This window comes from Cloeon dipterum, chromosome 2, assembly GCF_949628265.1.
Source record: "Cloeon dipterum chromosome 2, ieCloDipt1.1, whole genome shotgun sequence".
Taxonomy (NCBI): Eukaryota; Metazoa; Arthropoda; class Insecta; order Ephemeroptera; family Baetidae; genus Cloeon; species Cloeon dipterum.
The window spans coordinates 17,077,856-17,090,985 of NC_088787.1; the positions used below are offsets into that span (position 1 = coordinate 17,077,856).

Here is a 13,130-nt window from a genome sequence, read left to right on the forward strand (position 1 = left end):
CTCCATTATTAGCAACAGTTAAGAGCCGGCGCCTTACGTGACCGAACACAATGGCAAGATAACCAAAAGCACTCTGATTAAAAGGCTTTTTTGTCCAACCGCGTGCATGTGCCCCTCCATTTTGATCTACGAGACAAGACACGTGTCAAATTGGCCCATTCTGATGACTTCATTCTCAATTTAATCCTGTGTGGTGCCCCTGAGGTGCTAACTAAGGAGTGCGGTTTAAATAGGCTTGTAGCTAGTGTTCAATATCCTCTTCGATTTTTCATTAACTTCTCTTTGCTCTTGACACAACGTATTTGGCAGGCACGAGCCGCTCGCACTTCCGCTTTTTACGGCTTCGTGTAACATACTCATAGAAATCTCACGATTCCGTGGAAGGAGGGGGGTACTTTCCTCCTGTCTTTCAATTTGACATAAAATATTATCTGCCATGTCGTTTTTGTTATGCTTTTTTACAAGGATTTTGTATCTTATATCATAAAATTTGATTTTGGATATTTATGAAAGGTAAATCCAGAAAAAAATATTGAACAAAATTAATGACTGGATTCAAGAATGCCTGCAGCAGCAGCTCCGCGTTTCGAGGGGAAAACAAACTCGATTCTTTCATAAAATTTTCATCCATAACACAAAACTAAGGCCCTCTTGCCTTCCCTCTTTTAACGAAATCCAATTTTCGTTTCGCACATCAAATGCTCCTCCTGAGCTGTTTTGTCGGATGCCGAGCCAATTCCGAGCTCCGAAATTCCCAAGCAGTGTAAGCAAAATATTGCAGGAGGCATGTGAACAGTGCAACGCGAGGCGGGCGATCACGTCTCAGCTAATCCCCGGACCGACTTTGATAGAAATAGATTGGAAATATGAAGCCGCCGCCGCCGCGTAACTTATACAATTTCTCAAGTCCCCGTGGAGAAAATCCTTTTTCATCTTGCTCACTATAGTCCACCCTCCTCTCCGCCATCCCCGTCGGCCGAACGCAACTTTTCCCAGCAGATAATCTTCAAGCCAATTACATCATCTCTGGGAGTCAAAACTTCTCCTCTCGGCTGCAGTAATAATAATAACGATAATTTGCCTGGCTGCTCGAGGATTCGAAGAATGCCGTCGCGAATAATTTTATCTTACAGGGAATCCGTGGAATTCGTTGCTCCCAGGCATTTAATTCACTTCTGGCCTCACGCGTATTTTTCCTAGAATAATCTTTGTCGTTCCTCACGAGCTGAAAGGGCAGAGTGGCCGTCCATCGCGGTGAAAAAACTCTCGTTTAGAGGGAGTGCACACTGTGCGCGCAGCATCGCGCGCGCGGAAACAATTAAAACGAACAAACGCGACACTAATGAAAATTATTACCCTTTGTCAGCACAATTTTTCACCCTCGGCTGTGTGTAGGGTGCGTCTGCTTTAACATTATAATGACTGCACGGCGATAAAAATTACAGAAGAATGGCAATAGTTTTGCACTCGCAGATAACATAAAAAGGAGCTGACTGCCAGTATTCTTTTCTCTTTCCAAGTTTCCAATTTAAGTTGACCGGAGATGTAATAAAGATTGCCGTCGGTGCCCTTTTTCTTCTCCGCCTTCTCGCTCGGTGCTAAAGCAGCTATTTTTTTCCAAAATAGAGCAGAAAAGCTGACATCGGCGGAAAAAGTAAATTATTATTTACCCGTCCGTCGGGTCCCGGCGAAGCGAGATATCGAATCGACGGCTTCTGACTTTGTTTGCGGCTGTATTTGTTCCCTTTGTGATTTTGTGCGCGTTGAACAGAGCCGAGAGCGTAAAGGGAGCACGCCGCAGAGAGCAGTTAATTAATTTACGAGGCTGAGTGTTTCCTGTTTTTAATATAAAATGTATTTGCCACTTCAAAAGATTCCTCGCCCCGAGGATTAATGGGCCGGATATTAACGGCGGCGGCGGTGGTGGTGCGGCCCGCCATCAGCCAGAATCACTTGCAGTGCTTTCCCAACAACAACTAACTGTTGACAAAGACAAAAAGCTTTTCCTGCCAACCGCCAACTTTGATCAAAAATTCGACGAGAGGCACGTACGCGCATCCGCGACTCGCCAAACTGGCGAGAAATTGCGGGCGGCAAGAGTGCAAAGTTCACGCAGACGGAAAAGTTTGTGGCAACCGGCTCTAACTTGCCAAGTGGATTAACAATAATCAAGCGGGGAAGATCGAAATTGAAAAGATTACTGTCGGAAATAGAATCAGCGTGTCTTCAGTTCCAACGAGAGTCTGGAAATGTGTGCCTCACTCTCCTTTTGAGTGATGGCTCAAATTCTGCAATTAAACGTAGCCATGGAATTCCGGCAAAATAAATTTGTAATTAGTGAAAGTAAATCATTTAATTCTCCTCGGCGCAATTTGACCGTCTGGGGGGATCTTTGCCTCCTTCTAGTTGTAATTCGACGGCTTATCTTGCCAATCGCTGGCTTTAGTCGCGCTGAAGGACGCGCCCATTTCGAATTAATCGCTCGACGCTGCCTCAATAAATTTCAATCCACGCCCGCTGCAGCTGAATTAAGTCTTGTAATTCAATTTGATCAGCAGCAAAGGCTTTTACTTCTTCTTCTTCTGCTTTCCTTCGAGTCTTTTTATTTTTCTCTGAATGCTGTGCGCGTGCGACGAACGTATAACGTAATTAACGAGATTCGCAAAGATTGGTTTTAAATCCACTTACTGCCGCTCAGCCCTGGCGTGTTTAATTATTCACCTCGAGCCGGCTCTCTCTGTGCAGGCTGCATCGCAAGCAGCGAGTCTATTCGCGCGCGAAAAGGCCTAATTTGTTTATTTATTAACTCGAACGAACGCGCGCGTGGCGGGCTTTGTGCTCGGCAGCAATTATTATTCGCAGGCTCATCGCATTGTGCTGCTGGGAAAATTCGAGTGCGTGTGTTTGGCACAGGTGTGGATGACACATCACCGCAACCCGACTAATACGTGCTCAGTACGTGCTAGTGAGTGAGATACCCATACACACCCGGCCTCTCTGCTCTTTATGCGAGGGCCACCCCCCGCAAGCGCAACAGCCCCTGCTGCCAAGATCACTGCTCGTGAAAGAGTGAATAATGGCTCACTTTGATTTCATAATTAAAACCTGAGGGTTTCAAAGGTCAAAATGAGATTTTTATGCAGTGAAAAATTATTTTGTAAAAGCGTCATGAGTGCGTACCATCTCTTATTACTCCTGTAAAAATATGTTTTATCTTTTTGGCATTGGAAAAAATTTATTTTTTTCTATTTTTAATTTGCCAGTTTCCAAGTCGGAGGCAGTCGCCCGCTTTCTAAAATTAGATTGTAAAATCTGGTGAATTCTTTGGGGGTAAAAATAAAGAGTCATTTAACGTGTTCGTGATTTAACTGATCAAGGCCAGAAGAATTTTCTATCTGCTTAAGCGAGAATTCTACCTATTCCTTTAAAAAGAATTTAACAATTTTGTCTGCAGGATAGTTAATTAAAAAATCTTAAAACTGTAATGACTGCTAAAATATGGAAGGAGAGATTATCGAGGTTTAATTTGAAGCTGGGTGGAGCGTTTTAAATTTTAGGTTCTGGGATATCGGTTAAAAAATAGAAAATGACGTGTCTGTTTTTTTTATAAATGATTGCATAATATATATGATTTTAAAAATTTCTTTTTTGCATACAAAATTAGATCGACAGCACTTTGGCTGTTGCTCGCGATATAAAAAATACTCTTAAATGGAAGGAGGTTCGCTAAAACTAGGCTGTTATAGTATGAAAAGTCACAGATGAGGTCTTTCTTGGCGTTTGGTTTATCTATTTTGCAATTTAAATCTCCAAAAATTACCATAAATCGAAACTATTACATTTTTTGCTCATGCTCGCTTCCTGGGGGAGATGTCGAAAGTTGAAACACGTGTTCCCGCGGGGTCCAGGGGGCCTATGCACGCTACTGCTAGCTGCAGGGGCGTAAGATTGCATCGCCTGAGGTAGATTTTGTACTACCAAGACCTAAAACAGAGCCCGTAGGCCAGAAAAACCGAGAACCCAATTTTACGCCTGACTGGACACCGAGGAGTTTTTTTTCACACAAAAATATTTATTTTGATGTGCTTAAACAATTGAAAGAAATTATTTGAAGTATAGAATGCACAGTGGCAGGATTGAGTCTAAAATCGCTTAATATTGAAAGTAAGCGCTGCCACTATCTACACTGCAAATCAGGGGTGAGAAAATGTCACTGCGCTGCATGAGAAAATCTCACACCACCGCATGTCACTGGTGCGCGGTGCGAAAAACTCAGCTTTGACACCCCAGGTATAGTGACATACGGCGGGGTGAGATTTTCTCACTGCAGCGCAGTGGCATTTTCTCACCCCTGACTTGCAGTGTATTGGCGTCTTCGAACACTTTGCAACTGGTAAATTAAATGCAACTTCTTCAGTATATAATGAGCTGGTTATATTCCTTCAGAAATTTCCTGCTCAACTAGTTACGGCAGGAACATTAGATAAAATTTCAAGATTTCCAGAAATATTAATTTTCATCAATGATTTCAATGGCATGGAAAAATTAACAGCTTGATTTTCTCCAAGGAATCTGCATTTAATTTCAACTAAAAATTATGACAGCCTCGTGTGCTTCTGCCTTCATTGATATCTCCCAACAATTGAAACCTTAACGAAATCACGTTTCTTGTTTATTTGAATTGGACCTAGCAAAGCTAGTATATGTAAGCTAATTTCATTTAATCCCTGGCGTCAATTCCAGCTAATTCCGTAGTCTTACTGAAAGCCTCTTGTAAACCCAGCAGGTTTTACAGAGTAAGGAAGAATTCCCAAATGTGCGATTAGGTATTCAACAATCCAAAAACAATTCAAATCAGAGTCCCCCTACTCCCTTGCTCAACAAGACGTCTATCCAAACGATAAGCGAACACGTCCAGTATAATCCGTCCTCCGAAAATGGAAAGTGGAAAGGGTGGAAAGCATCATGGACTTGTGAATATTCATACAATAATGATACTTATAATTAAATTCGCAACGTTTGATGTCGGCTCAAAATCTCTGGCGAGTTTTGTGTCTCAACCTGCATTATTATTATCGGGCCAAGCAGAGAGAGCAGTCAGGAATCATCTCAATTTACAAACTCGTTAGCCGCACGTTCCCTGTGGGGGATTAAACCTTGTTACAACATCCCTTGCTTTTTTATTTCCCCGACTCGCTCACTCGCATGATGTACGACCGGCCTGTGCGTGCTGGCCTTTGCTAGATACATGTGTGTTCAGGCTGCCTTTGATACAAATATTTGCAGTTACAATATCGCATACATACATATACACGGAGAGATATGCCATGAATCACGGAATCCGACCAGCCTGCCTATGTCTCCGGGGCAGCTTCATTTGCATTCGATACTCTCCCTGCGCCGCAGCAGCCTCCCCTGACTAGTAATTGACAGAGGTGGCCATACAGAACCAGGCCAAATTGGAACGCCAGTCATACTGATCCGCCCACATCATGCTCAGATGAGAATTCAGAAATTGAATTGATGACCTTTATCTGTCCTGACACAAGCTTTACTGTTTCCAGGCAAGGCTTAATGTAAAATAAAAACGTTTTTATCGTGTTTAATAAAGAAAGCATAAGGCTTTGACTCGGTTTCCATAAAAATAAAAATAAAAATAAGCCTTTGTGATTTAGCAATATTTGAAAGCACGGCCAGACAATTGCGAAAAATGTTTCAAAATGGCAAAGCCATACATACCTTCCAATTTTTAAAAACCAAGACATCCAAATTGCCATGGGCGTTTTGGCGTTGCGAACTTTGTGTGTGTGTGTATATAAAGGTAAATTTTTATTGGATCGTGCACAATTTCGCTTGGGCCAAGTTGCGATATTCACCTGTAATTGAAGGCAGATAAAATTTTAGAGGCAAGGATGCTGCCGGCGGGCCAACTTTTAACACGATGATGGCGGGTTATGGCTGCCGAGGCACCGACGTCGTCGTTATATCTGCCGGGGTATATCACGAAACCACGCGAGTAAAACGTTTCACTTAATTACGAAAAGCTAATTAAGTACCGGGGCATAAAGTTTAAAGAGGAAACTTTACCTGCTGCTGCTGCTGCTGCCGCCACCGCTGCCGTGGCTGAAAATGCGTCTACCCTGCCGAGGCAGGGTGCGGTGTATAAACGAACCAATTGCAATCAATCGAGATAAAAGCGCTATGCATCCCGTAAACAAAGTCTCAAACGCGATTGTCGAGTTCAGGCTAACGTTCATTAATCGCTTTGCGAGCGCATGCATCAGCTTAAATTTTGTTTTGTGATCATTTTGAACTAGCCGTCAATATTTAAATCTTACATTGGGGTGAGTGTGATGAGAGATTTGAGTGTTTGTTTGTGAACGGTACGAAATTGTTTGTCCTGATCATGAGTCGTTTACTCACTTGACTCATCCTCTCGAGCAACGATGACAGCACAGTTGTTTCCTTCATTTCTATTTTGATTATGTTTTTCCAAAAATAATTAAACTTGCGTGTTTACAACATTTTTGAAGGGGAAAAAATGTGTGATTAGTGTGTAGTACTTAACCCGAGGCAATCGTCTCTTCTGCACCTCCGTTCTCGTTGTAAAAAAATGGAAAGAGACCAGACGTGTATATTTTGGTTTTGTTTCCGTATTTCTTGCAGACGATCAGCCGTTGTAGAGGCAGGAAGTTGTGGAAGTGTGTGCCCCAACCCCTGCTCAACTACTTCTTTACTTCTGCAAGTTTGGAAGTAGCGCCCGCCATGTGTGGTGATCAGGTAATCCCGCCCTCGTTTATGGGAAAAAATCGCGCGCATCCTTTTTATCTCTCGCAGCTGCAACCAATTTTTATATTATTTCCAAATTCATTCACGAACGTCTGCTTTTGAACATTTTCCGTTTCGTGTATACTCGTTTCTAGCTCGCCAGTTTTATTCATATTGTAACTCTGTTGTGTACCACTCGTTTTACTGTCTACTTTTTAGTCACCGCACCTTTTTGCTCCAAAACCCCTCCCCTTTCCCTAGTAAATCCGCGTGGTGAGAGGAAGAGGTGAAGAAGTGCCTTCGAGAATGCGATATCCTCGATTTTACTGGCGAATAAAATTGGCCGTTGACAACTCGGGCGAGTGTCACATGCAGCGAATTACACTGCCGGCGTGATATTATTTATGCTGCGTAGGAGGCCCGCCCGACTGACTTTTATGGCCGTGAAGTGCAAAAGTGTATAAAAAAGGTCGAGTTACAGTATATAGTACATAAAATGTGTCAAGCTAAGTAAAAATGATCTCCCTCTGAAGTCAAGCGGCTTTTCTTTCAGCGTTCATGCCTCATATAAAAATTGAAAAATGAAAATTTACTCGCGTCGAACGCCAACGAAATGGCACCATTCCTCTCACCCCCGCCCTCGTCCCTAGACCCAAAAAGGTGAGTTTTTAACACACTGCAAGCGTTATTTTTTATTATTAAACTCGTTCTATTCTAGTTATTATTTTCCACTACCATACTTTCATTTGGTTCATAGAGTAGACAAAACGAATATCAAGCTGCCTATTTTCCCAGAAAATATTCACCGCCACCACCAACAAACACCACCACCGCCATCCTCACAATTAAATTACTGCAAACACCCTCCGCAGTGGCATTTCCAGCTCCAATACTGCATCTGCGTGGGTCTAACGCCTCTCAATTAAAATTAAACTACTGTTTTTACATCTCTGTTTGTTTTTCATCCGACGACTATATCACTCACACACACGCATTTTTGCCACCACCATTATTTTATACTGACTGTTTTATGATTATTATTACTGTCTCTCCACATTATCAAGTTTTATTATGATTATATATTACTACAATTTTTATATTGCTGTTGTCGTGCGTAATTTCATTCACTTAAATGTCGTACCACCCTCTCTATTTAATATTTGTATGTCATGTTTGTCGTTATGCGTTGTACGTGCGATGTTTGTATGCGTGCTGAGATACAATGGACTTCGAATAAGAAAATAAACGTCAATCAGTTACCTTCTTGAGTGTATATCTCTTGAGATTAGTTTCAGTGTCGTTATTGCATCACGTTTAGATGAACATATATTATCTATCACCCGTATCAAGACACACCTGAGCAAACGAAAGCAGTTTTCAGGTTTGCCTTGATTTTTAGAGCTGTCGTGAAAATTAGAATTAGCACACGCATGGTGGATATACCTTGCGAACGCGTGGGAAATGACACCAATGCGTCCGTTTTAATCCGCCGGCTAATGCGGAATTGCAATTAATCCACACCGACGGACATCTCATTTCGCTCGGCGACTACACGAGATCCAATAAATGAATAAATCACGGGCACGCATTAATAACAGGCGAATCCACCACCATATACCGTTCGGCATTAGTGTTAATGATATTTCGCGCGTGTTGCATACCACGTAGAGCCAGCCAGCAGCCAGTCGGCGTGTAGTTGCAGAGCGAGAGTGATGAAATATTGATCCGCATCCCTCTCGCCACTGTAATTACCCCCGTGAGAATAATTACCGGGTAAAAATTTAATGTGACACCTGTTAGGTTTGTCATGAAATTTCAATTACAAGCCCGGGCATCGTCATAAATAAGTTAGCGGACGCTGGTTGCCTGCCTGCTGGTTGCCTGCCTGTGTGGGCGGGGGTGGGGGGTGCATCGGACGAGGGTGTCGCTCGCCTGCAGGTAAGTGTGCGGGGGGTGCGTGTGCAACACTCGCGCTATTTAAACACACACAGTGCGCGCATATAATATTAGTTGATAGTTGTGGCGCTCGGCCACTCGCGCATCTTCACTCAGCCTGTACTGATGCTCTCTTTTTTGCTTTGACAGAAGAACGCAAGCTTTTCGTGGGTATGCTAAGTAAGCAACAGACTGAAGAGGATGTTCGACAGCTTTTTACGCCATTCGGAACAATAGAAGAGTGCACTATTCTCAGGGGACCCGACGGAGCTAGCAAAGGTGAGGGCATGCTTTTGTTTCCTCTCTCTCCCTTTTCCCTTTTCCCATTTTAGGGATCACGCGCCCATTTGCATTGAATTTGTATCCAATAGACGAGAGGCCCGTGGGTTGAAGCTTGAAGCTAGTGTTTGCGTAAAACGCAAAGTCACTTCCACGATGGGAAAATGCTTGGAGAGAAAGTTGCAATGCTGTAATTATCTGCCTCATTGCTTTGAAAATATTTAAAAATTTTAGTCGTCCAGATTATTTTTTATATTGGTTGAAAGAATCAAATTTATTTTGTCAATTATTTCTGAGCTTCCAAACGTCATAAAACCATCAAATGAGCACGAACCATGAAACCTTTGCTTATTTGAACCAAACTTATTGTCAGTCAGCTTATATTCCGTGAAAACCCACATTTTTGCTTAATTGTTGGTGCAATGCCTTTTCCTCAAGGCTTACCCTTGGTTGGAAATTTTTTAAGAGTAAATATTATTTTTGATCGGATGTACAGAAATAGCGCGTAATTTTTTTTACATTTGAAATGGTAATTTTTGTATATTATCTCATGTTAGTTTCCGAGATAAGAAAAATGTTAAAACAACATAGAAAAGTATAAGGTCCAGATTTTTTTCCAAAAAGATCTGTCTATTTTCCTGAACAAACTCATAGCCTTGTGTATTTATCAAAATTTGTGCTTAAAAGTATTCAACTCCTTACTTCGCAAGAGCCAAAATTCCTTCTTTCAATTATATTAATTATTAGATCGGCTCTGGTTCAGTTATATTCTTTCAAGATTTTTTTCCACCAAGCGCACTACATCCTTGCACTTTATTAAGATTCTTTCCAATTACGGCGCATCATTATTTGAAATGAAATGATCATCCTTTCCAATTTGCGACCAGAGCAAAGAAGTCGAGAACGATCAGGGCAAACGAGGGCAGCATGAAAATAAAAATTGCAGAGCACTCGACCACCATGTCGAGCCGTGGCTGTAAATGCGAGTATATTCACGGCGTTTCACACGCTTTTTCGCGTAAAATTCTAGTTTGCAGCCAGAAATAAATCCACTCGTCACGAGGCAGCGAGCGAGCGAGCGACTCTCAAAAAGCAAATCCCGAGGAGCGCGAACAAGCTGGAGGAGCAGCAGCACAAACACCGACACCCTCTTGATTCTGCGGAGAGTGAGCCAGAGAGAGAAGCGCGTGCCCGTTTTTTGCCGCTGGAAGAATTCATCCTCATTAAAATTTAATTTCAGCTGATTATATTTTTCTTGCTTGCCCCGGAGAGATTAAATAAAGTTTTGCTGGCTCGTTCTCGCGCGCGCCACTTGCCAACTGGGTTATACCTTTGGGGCCGGGATTCCATTAACCTGCTGCGCTCTCGTCGGCACACCTAACCCCGACTGCTGGAATCGCTGCAAAAACCCGTCCGAATAAATCATCTCGCGCGCAGTTGAGATGCAGCAACCCTTTGCTCGCTTGCCAATCAATGGGCTCAGCCTGCCCGAGCGGCGTGATTTATGGCCAAAGTTGGCTCGCTCATCTTAATACGAATTTGATGATAAATAGCCGGCTGATATCTGCCGGCGGCGAAACAAAGCCTAATGAAAAGAAAGAGCTGCAGCCCCGTTCCGCTTATGAATTATCGCCGGCGCATTGCAAGATACATTAATCAAAGACTCATCACTGTTTAAATGAATTACGAGCGTGTGCGATGGGGAGCTCTGCACCGCACTCGTCCAAATTGGAGCAGCAACAGCAGCAGCAGCCGCCGACGCCGTGATACTGCATGCGCTGTGTAAAGCAATACGATAGCAGTCTAATTTATTACTGGCGCCTCATCTGGCCGTGTGTGGCAGCCAGCGCCTCATATTTGGCTAATTACAGCGCTAAGTCGTCGAGAAACGCAAAAACAGCTGCCGCTTTGATTCATCGTCCGAGAGACCCTCAGCGCGTACTCTGTCTGCAAATTAGCTAATGGCTAAATTGCATTCGAGACGATAAGAAGCTGCAAGAAAATGAGAAGCACGCTTCGTGTTCATTCCACCTCATTTCGCAACTTCAGAGAGAATATTTCACTTGAACCGTTTTATGGCCTGGAAAGTAGGACGAAGAGACATTTTTTCTCTATCCGAATGCAAATGACAGGACTGATGGGTCACTGCTATCGCTAGTATTCTCTTTGGTGCACTTCTGTTGCCATCAGGAACTTTTAATTGTTTTCCAACTTTGATCCGGCTTTAGAAATCGTTACCATTTAGATAAAGTTTTAAAAGTTGCAACTTATAGAGAAATGTGAAGGAATCCAGAGTCAAAAACAACATGATTAATTATAAATTAAATATGAATTTTTAACCATTTCAATATTGCCACGACTAAGCTTAAAATTCTTTAAATACGAGAAATGCGTGGACTTTTTTAATACTTCCAATGGCAAATAAATAATATAGTAAATATTTTAACTAGTAAAATTAATAATTATTTGCATTAAATCGTAATAAAAACCTCTTCCAGGATTGCAACGTTTTTTTGTGGAAATAATAACACACCATTCCCTCAATTTAGCATAGAAATACAATTCTCTTGACAGTTTTTTTCTTTGAAGAGAAGCCCTGCCGTTTTATTCCGCCACGTTTAAACCCACCCGCTTAATGAAAAACTTGGCGTATTTAATTTTGCCGGCCGACTGCACTCGACTGAGCACGTTCGGTGGCAGCAGAATTGAATCAGAAAAGCGTGCGCATTATGTCATTCTTCTCGCTGGGAAATATCATTCTTGCGTGACCTTTGATGTAAAACGTCGCACCTGTTGTGGTCACGCACTGTTTCCCCGTGAACGCGAAATCTTCTTACGTTGGGCTTCAGAGAAATGGGAAAAATAAAACGCGTAATCCGGTGTCATTCAGTTCGAAATAAGCGGATTTTAAAAATGCTGGGTCTTTGTGCCCCCGGACGTAATTTGCGGCGAGCGAGTTGGCAGAGAGAGAAAAGCCTCAGTCCGTCGCCGCGTGTCCCCAATTATTCTCACGAATCCAGGTGGAAATCATCTCTGCTCGCTTTTTTCGACCGGTGTGCAAACTTTTGAATAAATCGAATGCAATCAGCTTGCGAAACAAATTTCCCTCCAGCATTCAATCATTTTGATTTGATGATTATGTAAATTCGCCAGGCGCTTCCGTTCTGCGCTGCGGTGAGCCGTCATACACACACACACACAATGTTATTAAACCGCATGTATGCAATCCCGGCAGGCACGTTGCGAGAGGAGTAATATTGCGCTGCACTTTATAATAATAACAACACCGCCGGCGGAATGAATGCGAGTACGTACATCCGCCCGACGGCTACGTAAGAGTATTCGCTCTCCCGCTCGCCGTGATTGGCAATTGAATTTGGCTGCCGTGAATATGCATAACTAATTTCCCCTCTCAATATATTACATATACTCGGTCGACGCTCTGGTATCGGCTGAACTAACCACAGCCTATGCGGTTTGTCCAAAATGCCATGCGTAATTGAATTTGGATTGCAAAATTCATTGCATGTTCCGGATTTTACAATGTGCACAATAAACATTCATTGTAAAATTATTTTGATTCATAATTCAAAGGGGAAATCATAAAATGTAACATTTTCTGGAAATTTTGATGAAAATACTACGAAACAAACTGATGAGGCAGCAGAGAACGATGAAAGGAAATTGGATAGCAATTCGGTCTTTGTAGGCTTAAAAAACATTTAAAACAGCAATGATACTTGTTACAGGTTTAGGCAAGCCCGACACACTTGCATGATGTCCAGGTTGCATACTTTCCTTTCATTGGCACGCACCGTAACAAATACAAATAAAAATAGACTGAGGAAAGAGCTAAAAGTTCATATAAAATGACTTTTTCCAAATCACTAGGTTATGTGTGTATTTAAGGGAAAATGAATGTCACTTGTCTCGATCATCTGAAAAACTTCAATTCACTCCACAGAGTCTGGTGGTTGCCACAATCAAGACACAATTACGGCGCTGGAAATTGCATCTAAATTGCTAATCGCAGTATTTTCCCGTGCTTCATATGCAAATGCAGCAGCGCGTTCAATCCCCCCTCGACAGGATAAAAAAGAAAAGAACGGAAAAGTCGCCACCAGCTTCCCGCTGCAAAAGACGCATTA

The 13,130-nt window shown here is 42.5% G+C and overlaps 1 protein-coding gene across 11 annotated transcripts in view; it reads left to right on the forward strand.

Annotated features, from left to right (window-relative positions):
* bru3 (bruno 3) overlaps window positions 1-13,130 on the forward strand; it is a 375,654-nt gene that overhangs the window by 342,443 nt on the left and 20,081 nt on the right. For all 11 annotated transcript variants that reach the window (XM_065481274.1, XM_065481273.1, XM_065481272.1 and 8 more), the window contains one exon: window positions 8,854-8,982. In XM_065481274.1, coding sequence (XP_065337346.1) covers window positions 8,854-8,982 — 129 coding nt within the window. The remainder of the gene's footprint in view (window positions 1-8,853; window positions 8,983-13,130) is intronic.